The 19,222-nt window shown below is 42.2% G+C and overlaps 1 protein-coding gene across 2 annotated transcripts; it reads left to right on the top strand.

Annotated features, from left to right (window-relative positions):
* The first annotated feature begins 4,909 nt into the window (after positions 1-4,909).
* Positions 4,910-15,876, top strand: prdm1b (PR domain containing 1b, with ZNF domain). Of its 2 annotated transcripts, XM_068711299.1 has the most exons (6): positions 4,910-5,080; positions 8,832-8,951; positions 10,425-10,665; positions 12,260-13,179; positions 13,301-13,429; positions 13,921-15,876. In XM_068711299.1, exons 1-6 carry the CDS (start codon positions 4,910-4,912, stop codon positions 14,494-14,496), a joined length of 2,157 nt encoding a protein of 718 aa, XP_068567400.1. In that variant the 3' UTR covers positions 14,497-15,876. The 2 variants fall into 2 exon arrangements, with proteins under 2 accessions (XP_068567400.1, XP_068567401.1); XM_068711300.1 differs by lacking the exons at positions 4,910-5,080; positions 8,832-8,951 and adding an exon at positions 10,012-10,095.
* Positions 15,877-19,222: the final 3,346 nt, after the last annotated feature.

Below are 19,222 nucleotides of genomic sequence, written 5' to 3'. Positions count from 1 at the left end.
CATTACAGACAATAGATATGAAAATTAGTTTTCTGGTTGCACAATAGAGTTTAAAGATGATTCATGAAAACAAAGCATGTCAGGGACAAACTCTGACTTTAGGATATCCCACTCACCCACTGATCACAACGTGACTTCCAATTGCTAAAGACCTCTATCCATTAAAAACAAAGATGCTTCCAGGAAAACAATTGCCCCTGCTTGTTGGTATTGAAATGCAATAATGTAATCTTACATATTTAAGGTTGAGCCAGCGGGGATAATCCCTTCGGTTAAAGGGATCTCATGTAAAACTAAGCTGGCCAGGCTCAGTAAACAACAACCCCGTGAAAAGTGATGTTTCTAGGGCTACTTCCTATAGATCATCCACTTCCTCGTAAAGTCAATGTGGTTGTTGCTAGGGACAACATCTACAGTTACACAGTAACAATGCATTATCAGCCAAATAATCCTCTGCTGCTCAGCTGTTTACTGTTTACCATGGCAGAACTGGAAAAACACCAAGGGAGGGGAGCACCAGTAAAATAAGAAGGATTGGGGCCCACATAGAATAATGAAGATAGAGTGAGTGATGTTAACATTATCGTCACCTATCCATACGTTTCATATATACACTATATTGAGGCATGTTTCCTCTACAGAAGGACAGCGTGCTGACTCTAACGTGAGCAGTCACATTTCTTTGCATGACTGGTTTGCTTCCACTTTCATTCTCACTCCAAGACAAACATGTCCCTGGACATTATATGTTACCTAAGTGGGGTTGTATGAGGTACTTAACCATAGTGTTCACAGTAGATAGTAGTCAGCATGCCCTCAACTTGGAGAAAAGCAATCCACTGGGGAAGCAGCAAAATGTACTATAGCCTACTTTCAAAAATCAATATCAATTTAAATGTTTGCTATACTTGGAACATTTTCTCTGCTTTACCTTGCCGCCACACAGCCCTTTCGCTGTCTTAAAAGCTGCTGACTCCTTTTGACAAAAACAGTATTTTTACCTCGCAGAATACAGGAGTTGCTGGCCTAATTTTTTTTATTTGATCTTGTATCTTGAATTGTGTTTAAACGACACCATCAGACTGTGGATTCAATTAGGCAAAGGTACAGCTACACAACACACATGTTATGAGCTGGTTGCCCATTGCTTTGGGTACATGTGGACAGAGGCATCAGGGTGGTGCTAGTTGGTGGAATCCGTGGTTATTCATGGGTAAACAATAGGATTATTTACTTTATACTCCTAATTGCCCTATTTGTTTACTTGTAGCATATTGAAACAGATGAACTACGTCCCAAATGGACCATTAGTTCTTTGTTGTTCTATGATAATGAATAAATTCTTTCACATGGTATATCATGTTTATTCATATATAGGGCTGAGCAATATGGCCACAATCGTCTATCACAATATATAGGTCATTTCACATCTTGATAACAATATACATAAGGATATTGCATGTTCTTGGTAATTCAATAAATGAATAGGCAATATGAAATAACCACATGGGTTGGTAAACTCTTGTGTGAATTAAATGCATGACAAATAAAACTACTGAGTATTTTCTTATTTAATCAAGAATTTTGCAAATTTAGTTTATTATTGTTATTATCAATTTAGACTACATAATTGTGTATCAAAATATCTGGATATATGATTCCATCACATTATGACGCCAATGAAAGACGATTAATTATCATACTGAATTATCACCCAGCCCTATTCATATGGGTTGACTGGACCCTAGAACACAATATGTTGGTTGTCCAAACATGACAAATTAAATGTTGTTACATTAGCAGTAGTCACAGTAGGTTTTGATTTGCTCTTGTTGAATAACCCAAACAACCTTTTGTGTATATGTACCTTTAGTCTAACGAAATACTTTACAGCGTCTCCTCACCACAGCAATTGTAAAACTTTAAACAAACACCTATTTTTAATTTAACAAGCAGTTAATAAAACTTGACTGTATAATCAACATTAACAGGTGGCAGCTTTCTCTGCACGGTTACTGACAGCAGTACAGACTTAGACTATTGAATAGCAACAGGTGTCCATTTAAACCAGATTATTACAAAACACCCAGGTACCATTAACTAAGTAGTATCACGTCTTCGGCCACATTGTTTTGTCTAATTTTCTCTGACTCAGACAGCTTCAGTATAGCCGACCTCAGGTCTTTCCTCCACTTATCCTTTTCGGCTCTCCTGGAGCCATTATCTCTCTCCCTCCCCTTCTGTGCATGCCCTGCATGTGAGGTTTCCCTCCCTGAAAAAAGTGGGTCTGAAAATATCTAATATCCCGGATGTGATGTGTGTCCAGTGTGAGATGAGTCGGCTAGGCTGCTATCCTGGAGTGCTCTGAGCCCTGAGCCTGAGCCCAGACTGTCTGCAAATTAGAGAAATTAGCCCAGCCAGGCGCAGGCCAGTGAAAGAGCCCAAATCCCCATTTACCCTCCCTCTCCACCACACACACACACACACACACACACACACACACACACACACACACACACACACACACACACTCCTTCTACCATCACCATTAACCCCCACGCCACACCGGGCAGTAAAGCTCCACTCTTGGAATAGCGGTCTTGCCATATGGCAGCCAATTTACTGTTTCACCAGCCAAGTTAGGAAAGAAAGGGGGAGAGGAGGCGGGGTATTTGTGACGGACACAAATATAGTTTGTGTTTAAATAAATATTTGGCTATATCCATAAATAAATATTTGGCTATATCCATGTAAAAATATTATATTCTTTGCACATTAACAATATTTGTGAACTACATTTTCCTTTTCTCTTTAACTAGTATGTGAGCCCTGAAGTCAAACATTTTGTCTTGTATTGTTTAAGTTTCCTAATTCTTTTCTTGTGGCTTTAGTGGTAAATGTTATATTATACAAAACAAAGAACAAGGAAGTTGAGAGTTGAGTCCAGCATTGCATCCGTCATTTTGACATTTTTAGCATTTAGCCTGCAGGTTATGTAACATTTGATAATTTATTTTGAAATGCAAGCTGTGAATTATAGTAGCACATTACTTATGTTCTGCACAGTTATGTGTGTCATAACTGTGCCAGCGTTAAAAAGGCAACTACAGGTGTTTTATTTGTAAAATGTCAAGACATCTCAAGTGAAAAACTTGATTCCACATGTTTTTTTATGTCAAGAAAAACAGATATATTTCACATGTGATACATTTGCATTTTTTGTGGCATTTTCATAAATGAAAACGTACTATATATACATGTGCTCCCGCAGGCAGCATCGCCAAATATAGAAGAGTCCACATGTTTTAACGGCTCTCTCCTGTCCTGGCTATCTATATGCAGACCGCCAGGTAAGTTGACCCGGAGCTCCATATAATTAGACTGAGCGTGTGTATCTGAAAGTAAAGGGGATGCTCACCAGACACGTGTCCTGCGTGCGAGGTTGACCTGCCCTACATCTGTACCTGTGAATGAGCGCACCAATCAGCCTAGGGCATGTATCATTGCATAAGAAAAAGAAAACATTATTATTCTTTTTTTTACCTTTTTCTTTCTACATTTTCAAAATATAGAAGAGAAATTGCGTTTAATGTGTGTTTGTATAAGTTCTGGATTTATTTTGTCATGTGTGTGTTGCAGGGGTCTTAAGACTCTTAGTTAAAGATGTTCTACAGTGAGATGTAGGTCAAGGAGATACAGTGGCAGCAGATTGCTCATTAAGTGCCAAACCAAGCAAAAGTCTATGAGTGTGTTTTTCAGTGGCAACAGGCCAGCCATCTGCTCTTCCTTTATTCATTCATTAACATGTCTTCTTTGTGTGCGCGTGGACGTGTGTGTGTGTGTGTGTGTGTGTGTGTGTGTGTGTGTGTGTGTGTGTGTATGTGTGTGTATCAATGTGTAAGCATTCATCACAACAGCCACTTGCTGGCCAAGTGTACAACGTCACTGATGTTGTTGTCCAAAGCCAACAGTTGTGTGTCAGATGGCACAATCACATGACCACAGTGGCTCGTGATTGGCCGGAGCGTTGAGCTAAAAAAGGTTGGCGCAATCCAGGCTCATGAGTTTCTGGTGATGGTGACAGAGTGGCCACAGCAAGAGTGGATACCCAGAGGATCTAACTGACAGGCATCCCTGAAGAAAACACTGGAGAAAGAAGAGAGAGTAAAAAGAGGAGGAAGCGGATAAAAAACAGTCAAGGGATGACATAGCCAAAGACATGAGGATCCTACAGCTGAAGGAATGTGTGAAAGTAAGTCATGTCTCCTTTTTATTTTTATTTTTCTTACTGACAGGGATAACAAAATGGATAAATGATACAGAATGAGCAGAAAAGGACAAGCTGGCCTCATAACAAATGACTGGATAAACTGAATGACGTGTGCTGCAAGGGACATTGGACAAGTGTCAATGAATTTTGGCTTTTCATGAATGGAACCGGCTGCCTGAATAATGAATGGCTGCCAGGAGGCATTTTAAATAATATAAAATATTGAACATTTTACATGGATTTCAAACAGTTATAGTTGACTTTGGATACTGAGATTATTTGTATTCAACTTCAGGTCAACCTACTCTAGTTGTGTCTGACTTGTATAAATAAGTCACATAAAAAGGCTTAAACAGGCTTTACAAGAAGAGTTCTGCACTGCATATTTACATTCTATCCAAACATGTACTTTGCCTCAAACTCAAAATGATAACAGTTGATTTCTGTGGCACTAAAATCTCTTTCTCTCTCTTTCTTTTCAAGATCTTGAGCTTTAACCAACGTACCTAAGACAAGGGACCTACCCTACCAAACCAAAGTACTTCGATACCAAAGCAACCAAGACCAAACAGAGCCAAACCAAACTAAAGCTCTATAAAGCCTGAGTCCATCAGCTACTTTATATTCTATATTGTCAAGATGAAGCTGGAAAGCACACCAGGAGACATGAGTGGGTGGCGGGAGGTGGACTTTGTCCTCAACTGCACCTACATTGTGCCAGACCAGGTGTCGGACCCCAGCTTCAGCCTGCCCAAAGCCATGACCTCCATCCCACGCAACCTCACCTTTGAACACAGCACAGACAATGAGGTAAGAGCAATTCATCTCCTTCACATTTGAGATACAGAATGCAGTACTCATGAATTGAATCAAAATACAAAATCAAATCTCATAAAATCAATATACATCATTTGCTGGCACCCAAGCAGCCCACTGATGCTATAGAATAAAGAAAAAGCTCATATTCTAATCTGACAAACCTACAACTTTAAACCTCCTTTGCGTTCGCTCAATCCCAGATGCCGTTCTTGAATGGACAGTTTTGCCAGATTAAAGTATTTGTGTTTACACTTCAAAATATGAATTCTGTGTTGCGTAACATTCTGTTGGGCCATCTGCATTGGGCTCCTTGGAACAAAAGATCTGCTGACTAATGAGCTCTTCGCACATACAACAGAGTGCACCACGCAAATGAGCATGTGGGGGCGTGGCCACTGGCAGCTTGAGGTCAGGGGCCTTTTTATGTCTCCTGGCCACCTTAACTTTCATTACGTCGCCCCAATTTTTCAGCCACTGTGCAGCTTCTTTCCACTTCTGTCTCACGCATATAATAATGCATGCAGACACTCTCTTCCTCAGGACACACACACGTAGACACAGAGTAAGGCGTCAGGGATCAGCTTGGCTTCCACTACGTCATCCTTTCTCATTTACCGCCTACGTCCTCCTCTCCCGCTCAGATGAGGTGAGTCAGGAGGAGCAAACACAATACCCATGAGCTATTTCCATCAGCTGACTGTTTGGCTTGCAATGCACTAGGATCCGGCATCTGCCCAGACATGTCACTGTAAAGCACTGCAATCATGTCTTCAAGCAGGATTGTAAAAGGGCAATTTGTACTGTAACTGAAGAGAGAATGCTCTTCTTTAAAAAGGAAGACAGAGAGAGAGAGAGAGATATCACACTTGTTTTGGAGTCAACACTCTGATGCTTGCGGTTGACTTCGCTGTCGCCTTCCTCTTTCTGTCCTGTCCCAGGCAACACTTTCTGCCGTCGTTCCCCTTCTCTAGTTCTCTCTGCCGACTCTGTGCAGCATTTGCTGCTGCAGAAAGAGAAAAGCATGCAAGCTAAGGTGATAACAATCACTTTAAGGGCTACTTTCAAGCCCCCCCCCCAGCCCTTGCTTACCGTCCAACAGATCTTACAAACACTTCACACACTCGCACTCGACGCAGCCGAACTTGACGTCCGCCGTTTGGTTTGTGCTCACATGCATCAGTGCTACATCAAGATGTAGGTGTGTGCGTAATGTGATCAGCGACATGAAAACAAGCACAGGCACAGACTCACATGCTTGCCGGTAATCAGCTTTGCTTAAACTTGCCCTTGTCCATTGAGTGGTTTCCCTCACTGAAGACATGTGAATCCTTCTCCTCGACTCGCTGAAGCTAAAGTTGGGAAATTAATTTCCTGCAGTGACCATGAAACACAGCCACTTCTTTGTGTGCTTTTGAGGGACAGGTGCACGTACATGTTTGACCTTAAATGTAAGGCACAGTTCACACGATCAGGAAGGGATTTTTTAAACACAGGTCTGATGCACTTATTTCAGTTTGGCAGATGAGTCAAATCGAAAGAGTCTGTATTAAAACTGAGAACGTAGTCAACACATGTCATCATGCACATCCCCACATTATCCATACTTGTTCAACACCTGCTTGGCTACCAGGAGGGATGTCATTCATTCTCCTGTTCCGTAACGTCGCCACACTTTTTCTAAACCTCCTTTTCCTCATCCCGAAGCGTGCCAGGAAATGCAAAGAAAGGTGGAGGGGGCACGTGGCAGATGGGGTTGTTTGCCAGTGAGCTGGGAGAGAGAGCAGCGCAGGGGACGGATTGGGGGGTGTGAGCTAGGGAGAGGAGGGTGGTGTGCTGGGGGTGGGGGGGTGGGGGGGATTTAGGTTAAAACCAGATGATTAACTTTCGTTGGGGACAGGCAGCCAGTCAGGCAGCTCGTGCGTCCGCCCGGGCCTCAACCTGGCAGGCGCACAAGCTATTTCGAGAGGGTTAAGAAAAGACAAGGGATTGGAGGAAGGCAGGAGAAAAGGAGGGCGTTGAGAAGTGTGATAGAGCGGGTCCATTTAAGAACGCTCATCCTCCTTTATTCCGTTCTTCAACACGCATCCCCCGGCACACCCCTCACCCCAAACCTCCCTCCCTCTCCCATCTTCCCAACCTGGCTGAACTGAGCGGTTAAGCTGCAGCGGCGGCCACAGCGACTCGTTAGTCACGCAACGCCAGCAAAGCACAATGTCCCTGTCACACTGGTTCATAGCATCCAGGAATCACCTCACTCGCCTCCATGGCTGCTTGACCCCCAAAACGCACGCACACACACACACACACACACACACACACACACACACACACACACACACACACACACACACACATACACTCTTGCCGCTCTCAGTGACCTGTTGTTCTTCTAATGAACTGCGTTTACATAATTTGCAAAAGCCGACTCCTTCCATCGTTGTCTGATAAACGATTGCTAGGTGTTCAGGTGTTTGTCATTTTTGTTTGCTCAGGTTTCACCATTACACAGGACGCTGTGAAAATCCTTTTGAGGGTCAGTTTGAATTACAATGCCTTAATGGTAGGAAGAAAGAGTGTGTGTTTATTTATGGAAGGGGGTGTGCGGTTAAAGGCCGGGGGGAGGGGGGGAGTATTTAAGGATGAACACAAAGCTCCTCAAGACACGGACACTGTGCGTACGCCGCAGATGCTGTTGCCGGATGGCTTGTGTCTGTGTGTGTGTGTGTGTGTGTGTGTGTGTGTGTGTGTGTGTGTTTAGGTTCGTTTTGAGAGGGGTTGACCCCAAGCCTGTCCACTTTCTATGAAAGTGTGAATCATGAAGCTGTTCTGCACAACAAAGAGGACACTGACATATCCTGTTCGTCCTCGCTTTAGATTTCTTAGTTTTGCCAGCACACGGTTTTCTTTCTTCTCTCAGGTCAGAAATGACTCAGTAACCTGCAGAACAGGACAGGTTTTGCTCTTACCAAAAAAAAAGTGACTTGCTCATGATGAAAAAACAAAAAATCCCAAACACATTTTCATTTTACAAGGCTTTGTTAGTGTCCTACTATAGACAAAGGTGTGACTCACCTTTGTCTATAAATTATATAATATATAATATATATATATATTATATATATATTATATATATATTATTTATAATATTTATATATATATATATATATATATATATATATATATATATATATATATATATATATATTATATAATCAGGCCTTTTAGGTTTTGATGTAACCGGTATAACGAACAAGCAGAGTCAATATTGTTATCTTTTTTAATTGCTTCATATGGTTTTGTCTTTGTGGTTTTAGAATCCAAAGTCTAGTATTGTCCTCTATTACCGCTAAAACACCTGACAAATGAGAGCTCAGCATTCACAAGGTTCACAAGACAAACAGGTGACACGGCTTGTTCTCTCTGGAGTTTCTGACGACCGCAGGTCAGAGATCAGTGGAGTAGGTCAGAGAAAGTGTAATTCTCTTCATTCGATTAGCTAGTTAGTGTCGAAAGTGTCTCACCTTGTGGGTTTTAACCTGGCTGGAGAGCTATCTGGGTCAACATGACGAAGCCACCACGATTGCAGCTCAGGCCAACGACCTGCTGGACACAAACAATGGAGAAACTAACGTATTGCGCTATTCTATATGTAGATTTAAACGTGTTGATGTGTAATGTTCCTCACAGGAGGGGAAAGATGGAAAATGGATGAATCTAATGATGTATTTTGTCTGTGTTCCAGGTGATGGCCGTGTTCAGCAAAGAGTACATTCCTCAGGGGACTCGCTTTGGCCCTCTGCAAGGAGTCATCTACACCAAAGACAACGTTCCCAAACAGGCCAACAGGAAATACTTCTGGCGGGTAAGGGAAACACGCACGGACATGAAAATATATATACAAATTATACACACTCTCTATACATATATCACATGTAGGCATCAATACTGTCACCCAGCTCTGTGTGATAATAGTAAAACGGGAGAAAGTCTCAAATCTGGAGTAAGAAAATGACCCTGGTATCAGTTGAGGAGCAACTGGGGACATGTTTTCTTCTTCCTCTGTTATTCATAAAAAAAAAAGAGAGACATCTGTTTCTCCAAAGTTTCCCATCAAGTCTAGATCCATACGTCAATAAGGGTAAAAAAATACTTTCACACACACTCCACTGCCTTACAGGGATTTTGGTCAAACTTTTAGAGGAAGTTAATGTTGCCGGAACGTAACAAAGGGTTCAATCTCACACAGTCATCAAAGTCTTACCGTCACATACACAAAGGAAGGAACTATTGTTCAGCATACACAAACACACGTTCACCCCGCCCCCCCCCCCCCTTTAGTCTTCAAGTCTCTTGTCTCTTTTTTCTCTCTCTCTCTTTTTCTTGCTCGTTCTGTCATCCATCTGACAGATTATGTCACTCAGGAAATTTTCCATTCTTGCTGAGTCAATTCCCATGAGGAGTTTTTGCTGCCATTGTACATATCTTCCTTCCTGTAAACCTGTGCAAGGGGCGTTGCAGCGGTGCAATAGTGAAAGTGTGACGTTCTCTGGGAGCTGTTATGTTTCGACCTCATGACACAGGTGGAGGGACGTGCTGCCAAAGGCATGCCTGCGATTGCACTTGGCTGCCTGACAGATAGGTGCTGGCAACAGCCACCAATTACAACTTCTTTGTTTTCATAAGCAAAGGCATACTTTTTTGAGTTAAGTGTCCCACTTCCATGTATTCCACTAAACTAAATTACAACACAGGAACAATAATAATAATCTCCAAAAAAGAAAAGTGAGAAAGAGAAAAGGAGGAAAGAGAGGAAATGAAAGAGACAGCCACTGCGGTGAGTGGCCGACCACGCCTCCATGCGTCAACGCCTACTATAAGTATAAGTATACGCACTGACACAAACACACTCAGGACGCACAGAGCAGAGCTGTTGGGTGCAGCAGGTCAAAGGAGCAACAATATACTGTGACTGACAGCTGAAGGATATTTAACTGTACATGGCAGAGGTGATCATTCTGTTTCCTTGATAATCTTGATTTATTTAAATTGTTTTCTGTAGTTTAGAAAAAAAATGATGATGATGATTTTATGTGGATTTGAACCAGCTTTTGTCAAATTTCAAAAATTCGAGCATCACATGCTGCAATGTCTGTATCAATGGTTGTTCACGTGGCCACTGCCATGTGAACAATAGATGGTCAAGCAATATAATTAATGGTGCTATTAACAATATTAAATCTGAAACCATTTAATATTTTAAGGACTACACACAAATCAGTTGCTTCAAGTATGTACATGTTTTAATCCCATCATCTCTCTATTTCTTGTCCTGCAGATTTACAGCAGTGGGCAGCTCCAAAACTTCATTGATGGCCATGACGTCCACAGGAGCAACTGGATGCGTTACGTCAACCCCGCCCGCTCTCTTGCCGAACAGAACCTGGTGGCGTGCCAGAACGGCCGGGACATCTACTTCTACACCATCCGACCGGTGGAGCCCAACCAGGAGCTGCTGGTGTGGTACAGCCAGGAGTTTGCCCAGAGGCTCTGCGGCCAGCAAGTCGACATCAAACAGAGTGAGTGCAGCAGGAGGGGACGGCTTTGCTAGTTTTGTATCAGGATGTGACGGTCTTTTTTCACCGGCAAGATTTAACAAATATCTTGAGGCAGAGGAAGGAATGATTTAGAGGTGATGTAGAACAATGACACACACTAGATCTGACAAAGTGACAGATTTACATCTGTGGCCGTGACTAAACACATAGCACAAAGTCTGCGTCAGGAGATGATATCTATTATCAGCAAAATTGTACGTCCTCAAGATGAATAAAGACACTTTTATTCTTCCTTCTTGTGAATAAGACCTGATGTTATCTTTTACCAACAGTAGAGATAGTTGGTTTGATGCTATTTCTTCCTGTCTGGCCGACCGTAGAGAGGCAAATATCTATATTCACACACGTAGACCAAACAAATCTCAGCAGATGTGGTGAATGACGTGGGATTTTAAGGAAAGGGGTGAAATCTAAGAGGAATAATGCCTGGTCAAAGTACCTTTGTGAGTCATATGTTTGCAGCCATTGGTAGAATGGCAGGTCATCATCCTAAATGATTGTCTGTTGCCACAAAGTCCGATGACTCACACCAACTGGATACACCAGATGAGTCGCCATTCATCCTGGTGACTAATTCTAAGGCAGTATCATTACGTTTTATCAACGAATAGGATCTTAAAAGCTTTAGCGTTCCTTTCAAGTTCAGGTATGCTCATTGTTTGCCTCCCGGGGTTTGATTTTCTGATACATCTACATCTACCTCTCCTTTGGCAACTCAGTTACTGGCTGTTGAAGCCAGAAAAACTAAAACAACGTGACACAGCTCGAGTCTCTGCAGGTTCATTTTAATATTCAGCTAAAGAAAAAAGGAAACCAGTGGCTGGATTTCAAATCGCATGTATAAATGTACTACATTATCGTGTGATTTAAAGCTACATTTGGTAACTTAAATAACAATAACCTTTTGTCATTTTTTCTCAAACCGTCACTGGATCCTGACAGCGGTACATGAGGCAGATAATCTATGAAAAACAAATCTGGTTCCTCTGCCTCCTTTAGTGTCTTTGTAGCTATAAAGTACAAATCAATCGTAGTAGATGAGCTAAACTGTGCAAAAACACGTATGAATTTTCACCGAGTTAACAATACAACAGTACAATAACATGACGCGTGAAAAAGCAGTCGACATACAGTAATGGGGACAAATTCGCAAAAGAGAACAAGAAGAGAAGGGAAAAAGGAAGAGCTGTTTCACATTATCTTGTGGCGAGTAAGACAGCTATACCTAGAAAAGGTTTCGCAAATGAAACTCAGAATCGTGACATGACACATGGACTCCCACACACTTTACCACTTAACTTATTCTCACACATCAAAATCACTACTGCGATTGACAAACAGAAACTTATAACTTGTGATTTACACGTCAAGTCAAACTGAAACTACTATCATTTACCATAAGAGGGAGTGCCGTTTGTGGGTGGATGGGTGTCTGAGTGTGTGAGGCACTTTAATTTGAACTAAATATTATAATGAGCTTTTCCCCCTGTTTGATGCTGTTATTCACTCGTCAAAGTCTGCGACAATACTCAATTTTGATTTAATTTACTTACAGAATACATGAGTTCGGATGAAGACCAAGAGCCAGAGTACGCCAAACAGCACCTACCTCAGCAGACATGGTTTACGGACAGAACAAAAGAGGAGGTGAAAGAAGAGAGGGATGAAGATGGAGAGGAGAATATCGACGTGGAGATTTTGGAAAGAGACACACCACCTGACACGCCTGACGACCAGATCATGGACTTCAGCAAAAAGGTTGAGAAGGAGGAGAGCGACAGAGATCCAGAAGACCGGGGGATCGTTCCTTCCCCTAAGCCCGAATACAGAGAGCCTAGTCTGGGGTTAAATCACCGGTACTTACCAGATCCTCATCCTTCGCTCCCATCCCAGCACCGAAATCTCCCACTTCACCTCCACGGCCTCTACAGGGAAGGCGTTTCATCCTACCCCATTCACCCCCAATCCAGACCCCTCCAGCCCAATTACCAGCTCCTTCCTCCCTACGGCCCGCACTATCCTCGCCTCCTCCTCCCGTCGTACTCCCCTCCCTTCCCTGGGATGCTGCCCTCAAGAGGATCTCTCCAATACAGCAGCTACCTGGGCACCGACGGCCTCCCGTATCCACCCATCGGCCCACCTAATCTGCTGCCAGTGTCCCTCCCCTACCCTCCGTCTTTACAGGGAGGTCTGAAAGAACTCAAAGCAAATGTGTCGCCACCACGAGGCGCACCAGCCACCCCGGAGCTCTCCCCTCTCCCCAAGCCTGACAGTCAGCACCATTCTGCCGAGCAGTCTCCCTCTGGTTTTGAGGAAGCCATGAATCTAAGCCTGGCTACGATCAAAAGCAAAACAGCGACACGCAACGGCCCCGGTCACAAATCACTGCCCTACCCACTGCTGAAGCAGAACGGAAAGATCAAGTATGAATGTAATATCTGCTCGAAGACTTTCGGACAGCTGTCAAACCTCAAGGTAACCATTTCAATTCCTCTATCTTGCGCTTGAAAATTGTATTCATTGTGTTCCAATTTTTCCACACCGGTTGACACCAGTGCTCATGATTTTTGTTTTTGTATGATCTTTGTACTTGTAGGTCCATCTTCGAGTGCACAGTGGCGAGAGACCGTTCCAGTGTAACCTATGTAAAAAGAGCTTCACTCAGCTGGCCCACCTCCAGAAACATCACCTGGTCCACACAGGGGAGAAGCCACATGAATGTCAGGTATGTTGAGAATCACAATCTAAGTGTGGGTCTTCTTCTCGCACTACACGCTCCTTACGAGCCGATCTGAACATGAATGACGCAGATGTCAAACCGAGAGTGTGTAAGACACAAATAGAAACACACTGTAAACACAATACACCCAAATGCTCTCTGACTCACATACCTTCCTGGTAAGGCAGTGTCTGTTTAATCTTCAGTAAGCCATTACCCACTTGATCATGTAATTGTTGACTAGTGTGACTCTGTGGGTGTGAGTGTTGAGAGTGAGGACAGAACAAAGAAAGAAATGTTGTTTTATGGAGGTACCCCACAAAACTGGAATAACATGGTCAACCCTTATACTATACTGTACGTGACACATCAAGATGACATCATACTGTGTTGCTCAGTTTCTCCAGAATAATCCCAAACACAATCCAAACGTGTTAATAATCAGCCAAGTGAATGTTGCTCACAGAAGCCTTAACCTTTCACTTCATGCTTTCCAGGTGTGTCACAAACGCTTCAGTAGCACCAGCAACTTGAAAACACACCTCCGCCTCCACTCCGGGGAGAAACCCTACCAGTGCAAGCTGTGCAACACCAAATTCACCCAGTACATCCACCTCAAACTGCACCGCCGCCTCCACAGCAGCCGCGTCCGCCCCTACCGCTGCCAGCTATGCGCCCAGGCCTTCTTCCACCGCTTCTCCCTCGGCATCCACCAGTGCAGCTGCTGCCTGGCAAACACCAACGCACCCGTCAACGTACACATGAAACAGATGGTGGAGCGATTCGACGCCAGCCAAGAGGCTGACATGCTCACAGAGGCGGCATCGGCACTGCAGGTGAAGGAGGCGGTGGAGCGCTGGTTGGAGCGCACCTTGGAGGGCGAGGGAAAGGAGGACCAGAAGGAGGCAACCCTACTGCTGAAAGCACTGACGGCGGCTATTAACTCACCAGCTATGCCCATGATCCAATCAGCGACACCCGCGTCACACCACAGCCCTCCACTGGCCTATCAGGAGAGGGCCAGCGTTGTTCACCTCCACCAACGGCCAACAGTGAAGACAGAAGGACAGTGAGAAGGAATCGAGGGAAGGAGGAATTTGAAAAGGACATACAGCATACCAGAAACCAAGAAAACAGACTTTTCGCCAAATAAAACTCCCTAAATAGTCCATGAAGGGCATTAAAGGGAAACTTTTTATAATCAAATGAGCGCAGCACCAAAACAAGAGCATTCCAAAGACTGGGCGAGGGTATTCAGTGATTGTACTTCCTCCCAAAACTCAGTTTAAAAAATGAAAATGGAGGACGATGTTGTTAAGCTGTGAAGTATTGCAAACTCTTTTCACTCGGGTAGAGAATTGTTTGCTTTTTTGTGCTTTAACTTATTACTTTTCTTAAAATTTGAGTCATCTTTATTTATTTAGTTGTATAATAGTTTTTTTCTGTTAGTGTTTTTTTGCTGTGTGTTGACACTTTCACAGATTTGATCTGTTAGGAAAACCACAAATAGACTCAGGAACAATGATGTGGCACAAACCTGGGATTGAGTCTTCACTTGTTAAATTGTGCAGTGTTTTGCTTTGTGTGACAGCGTGTTTGAGCTTCTGGGTGCATGCGTACAATGAGTGGAAGTGTATACGAACGACAGGGCACAGTGATGATGGCACAAACCACATTCCTGCTCTTTAACTGCTTGCAACTATTTTATTTATTTATGATTTTAAAAAAGGGAAAGGAAAGCAGGTCTCTTAAAATTGTGTGTTAATAAGCAATTGCCAAAACTACAATCAAAGAACATGAATGTGTAGTAATGTTTTTTGGAGCATTATTCAACTTAGTGAAGAAAGAGGTTAAGAAAAAAAGCATAACCTTGACTTTTTTCTTATTCAGCAACTTCTCGCACGTAATTTAGATATCAAAGGATCAAAAACACCACCACCAAAAGAAACTAAACAACAAATCCAATGTGATCACAGTATCACAATGAAATATATACACAAATCCCTTTGAAAGTGGCTTTTAGTCTTTCTTATTGCAATGCTTTTATGTCAGTACTAACAAACTAAGTGGATTGCTGTGTAGCTTTTTACTGGATTCAAATGTTTCAGACATTTCCTATGTACAAAGCTTTACTGTGAATGTTTTGGAAGACAAAAACGAGCAACACAGGGGCACAATTTTCTAACATTGTTAATGTTTTTCTCACTTAGCACTGGACAAAAATGCAACCAGATCTGTGTGCTTTTGGTTGTTCCCCAAAACCAGTAGGCAGGTACTGTTCTTAAAAATTGTACTACTGAGTCAGTGATGTACCTCTTTTATGATTTTGGTAGTGTTTTTTTACTTTGTACAATATGTTTGTCTATGTACTTTATTTTTGCAAACAGGATATGAGATGTTAAGAATTTATATGTGAGAGACTATTTTGGTGATACTTTTATATTTACATGATGTAGCATATTAAAGATATTGTTTCTATACGTCCTGTATTTTGCGTGTTTTCATACCGGTATAAAATTTTATTAGGGGATGAAATGTAGCAACTGGGATGACAGAAAAGAAATCATCAACACAAATCCTCCAAATAAATACATTATTAGTCCATCCCCAGAACGACACACAAAAGAATTAGTTTTTTTTATCTGCCGCCTCCATCAGAATTATGCAAAAAACTGTTACAAATCACTTTTGATAAAAACGCAATGGTCAAGGCTTGGTTAGGTTTAGGCACAAAAACGACTTGGTATGGTTCAGGATCAAATTAAGGTAGAGTTTAAGTACTAATTAAGTACTTTGTTAGAGGGGCATTGTGTAATGTCTGACCACAGCCTCCAAAGAAATGGGAGGCAGCATTTCACCTCTACTGGGTCAATACAATCTACATTTACAGTCATCAGTTCTAAAAAAAAATAGAAGCCTACTCCCTACATGTAGTGTCAGTTAAAATGATGAGTCATGTTCTTGTTTCAACCACTTTGGATTTAATCCAATAAATAAACACACACGGACCCTGTACCTCCAATGGGATTACTACCCCTCGATGCAGCTCTACTTCATCGTCTCATGTTGAACTGAGGGAAGACTGGACATTATAGAGACTCTCTATCACCTCTTGAGGTACAAGTGGTATTACAAGATGGGCCGTGGCTAGCTGCTTAGTGCACTCATTTCATTAGATATCTCTGCTAAACAAGACAAGTGTTATGTCTTTGACATAACATAAACACACATCAACAGTTCATCTTTTATGTTTTAAACCAAAATTCTGGCCAGATCTTACACACTGCCCCTTTAAGGTTAGGAAAACATCGTGCTTTGGGTTAAAATTAGGGATGCACTTATACCGATACTGATATTGGTCCAATAGCTAAATCAGATATTGGATACCATTATCTTAATAAATCACAATTCAGTACAGTTATATCTATGTATTTAGACACTTTTTTACAAAATTAGGAAACAATGTTTAAGTTGAGCCTGTTGCTGCTTTACAATTAAGAGAATGATTCCAATCGCTTCTACACAGTGAGGCATACAGCTTATTAATCAAACACTGGTATCAGATCGGTGCTTGGTATTGGGAAGGCATAGTAGCTATTGGCAGCCACTAAATGTGAAATGCATGCATTTTAATTATTCCAATACTTTCACTTTCAATAACTCACTACTGCATCAAACTTCAAACTACATCCAAACAAGCCTCTGTCAGGTCAGAAGTTTCACGTTGAAGAAAACTACTCCTTGCATGGCAACTAGTGGCACCTCACAAGTGTCTTACGAATTACTGTGCGTCATCGATGCTAGTGCCGTTAGCTACAGTGAGCAATGTTGGACAACTCTGCAGTTTGATGTGGAAGTGAGATGTCTGCATTTTTCTTGCGTGGCTCTCAATCACATGCTGACTCCCTAAATTGTCACTCAGTCATCAAAACTTTGAGAACCACTGGGTTAAAGGACAGATTGTAAAAGCCTCGTCTCTTCTTTGTCTTCCTTTTAAAATTCTTATTATCTGGTAATTTGATTTGAGACTATTACCGACATCTCATATCAAAGTAGCCAGATATTCACGCATGTGGATGTTCTAACAAAACACTCTTTCCATGAACACAATAACTACATAGTTACTGGACCTGTGTATTGTAGGCAGGAACACAATGCATTCGCCCTTGTGACATCCTGCTTACTACCCCTCTCTTGCTGGTAATAAACCTTAGGAAGTCCCACGCTACATTCCCCTGATTTGCTCACTTTTCAGGCTCTCTTTCCTTGAAAATACAGGAAATGAAACTAGCCGGTGACCAATGAAACTCAGAAAAAACACTGCTTACGTCACATCATTTTTTATTTCACAAAATCAATGTGTGACAATAGATACTCCTGTTTCATCATGGTTACTTACTGTCAAGTAACTTCGCAGTGTTTAAAAGTATAACCAATGCCATCATTAAGTACAGCAGGTGCTGGGTTGTATCACCTGTTTTGATTCTTTAACACAGCTTCAGATTTGAGTTTGATTTAAAGACAGTCATCAGAAGAACTGCTCTGAGGTCAGAAATCGTATTCGCTCAAAGTAACAGATTATTGCTTCTCGAGCACCTTCTTCTCAGACCCGACATTTGTAGATTTTAAACCTGAATCTTATCCTGTGCTTTTCTCAACAACAGTGTGACAGATTTACGGGCACAGCAGGCACACCTAAACAAACATGAAACCCCAAAAGATGATTCGAACTTAATCATTGTCGTCCCATGACAGTGAGACACACTTTCAATCTACAAAATCTGTAGCAAAGTTACTGTCAGCAAGGTTTACTCTTTACAGTAATTCTCTCGCAGTCTCCCTCTCTCTATATATATCTTAACCACTTTCTTTTTGCCGACAACTTCTCATTCTGTAGTGTTTCCTTTTGTGAGCTGTGTGGGGGAGAACCCCACAGCAAACACCTACGCGCCTCTGACCAGAATAAAGGCACCTCAGACCTTTAAAATGCACAGTCAAACTGCAGTGGTGACAGGAAATCCTCACCGTCTGGCAGGCAGCCAGCTGCACTGCCAGCTACACGTTCACCCTATTGCGCAATCAAGCAACAGAAGCAGAAGCCGTGGTGAGCGTGAGAGGCCATGACAAATACCTGTGTGCTGTTCTGATAAAACGCAGGAGAGAACAGAAGAAAAACAAACTTCAGCCTCGTTTAAGCACATAATAATCCACTCAGTCCTAATTCAAATCAATTCAATACATCTTTATTGTCCTTGAAGAGAAATGGTGCACTAAACAACAAAGAAAACATGGGAGAAACATACTAGCAGCTGCAATTTGTGCTAAAAGTAAAAAGAAAAAGTATGCCATTTGGTGTCTGTTGTACAGAGCGGAGAGACTGAGCTGGGACACCCCTGTCATCAACTGATGTGAATTAGTATTATTAAAAAAGGCTAATAGAAAAGATCAAAGTTAGACAAAACCAAATAAATTACAAACACTGTCAGTAATTAAACAACATGGCCGTTGGAAGAACTATTGTCTGCCCGGTTGAGAGGACAGGGCTAATGCGAAGCAGACATCCTGTTTTTAATTTCTTCCTCTTATTCTTCGAAAACAGACAGCCTATAGTTCCCCTCTGCAGTAATTCACACAGACCCTGAGAATCACAACAGGACATCCTTTAACTTGCCACATAAGTAGGTTGACAGGCAAAAATGAAAGAAACACCAAACACACCACACCACACCACACCACACACACACACACACACACACACACACACACACACACGTTGGTGCAATGCCGGAGCATGTCTCA

This window comes from Cebidichthys violaceus, unplaced genomic scaffold, assembly GCF_023349555.1.
Source record: "Cebidichthys violaceus isolate CVI_PGR_0920_01 unplaced genomic scaffold, fCebVio1.0.p SCAF_16, whole genome shotgun sequence".
NCBI classification, from domain to species: domain Eukaryota; kingdom Metazoa; phylum Chordata; class Actinopteri; order Perciformes; family Stichaeidae; genus Cebidichthys; species Cebidichthys violaceus.
This window is presented reverse-complemented; position numbering and strand designations above follow the sequence as displayed.

Bases quoted from the DNA above. Each gene is read 5' to 3' on its own strand.
- prdm1b (XM_068711299.1), top strand. From the start codon at position 4,910: ATGAAGCTGGAAAGCACACCAGGAGACATGAGTGGGTGGCGGGAGGTG. The intron at 5,081-8,831 runs GTAAGAGCAATT...TCTGTGTTCCAG, and splicing joins AACACAGCACAGACAATGAG to GTGATGGCCGTGTTCAGCAA. The intron at 13,180-13,300 runs GTAACCATTTCA...TTGTACTTGTAG, and splicing joins GACAGCTGTCAAACCTCAAG to GTCCATCTTCGAGTGCACAG.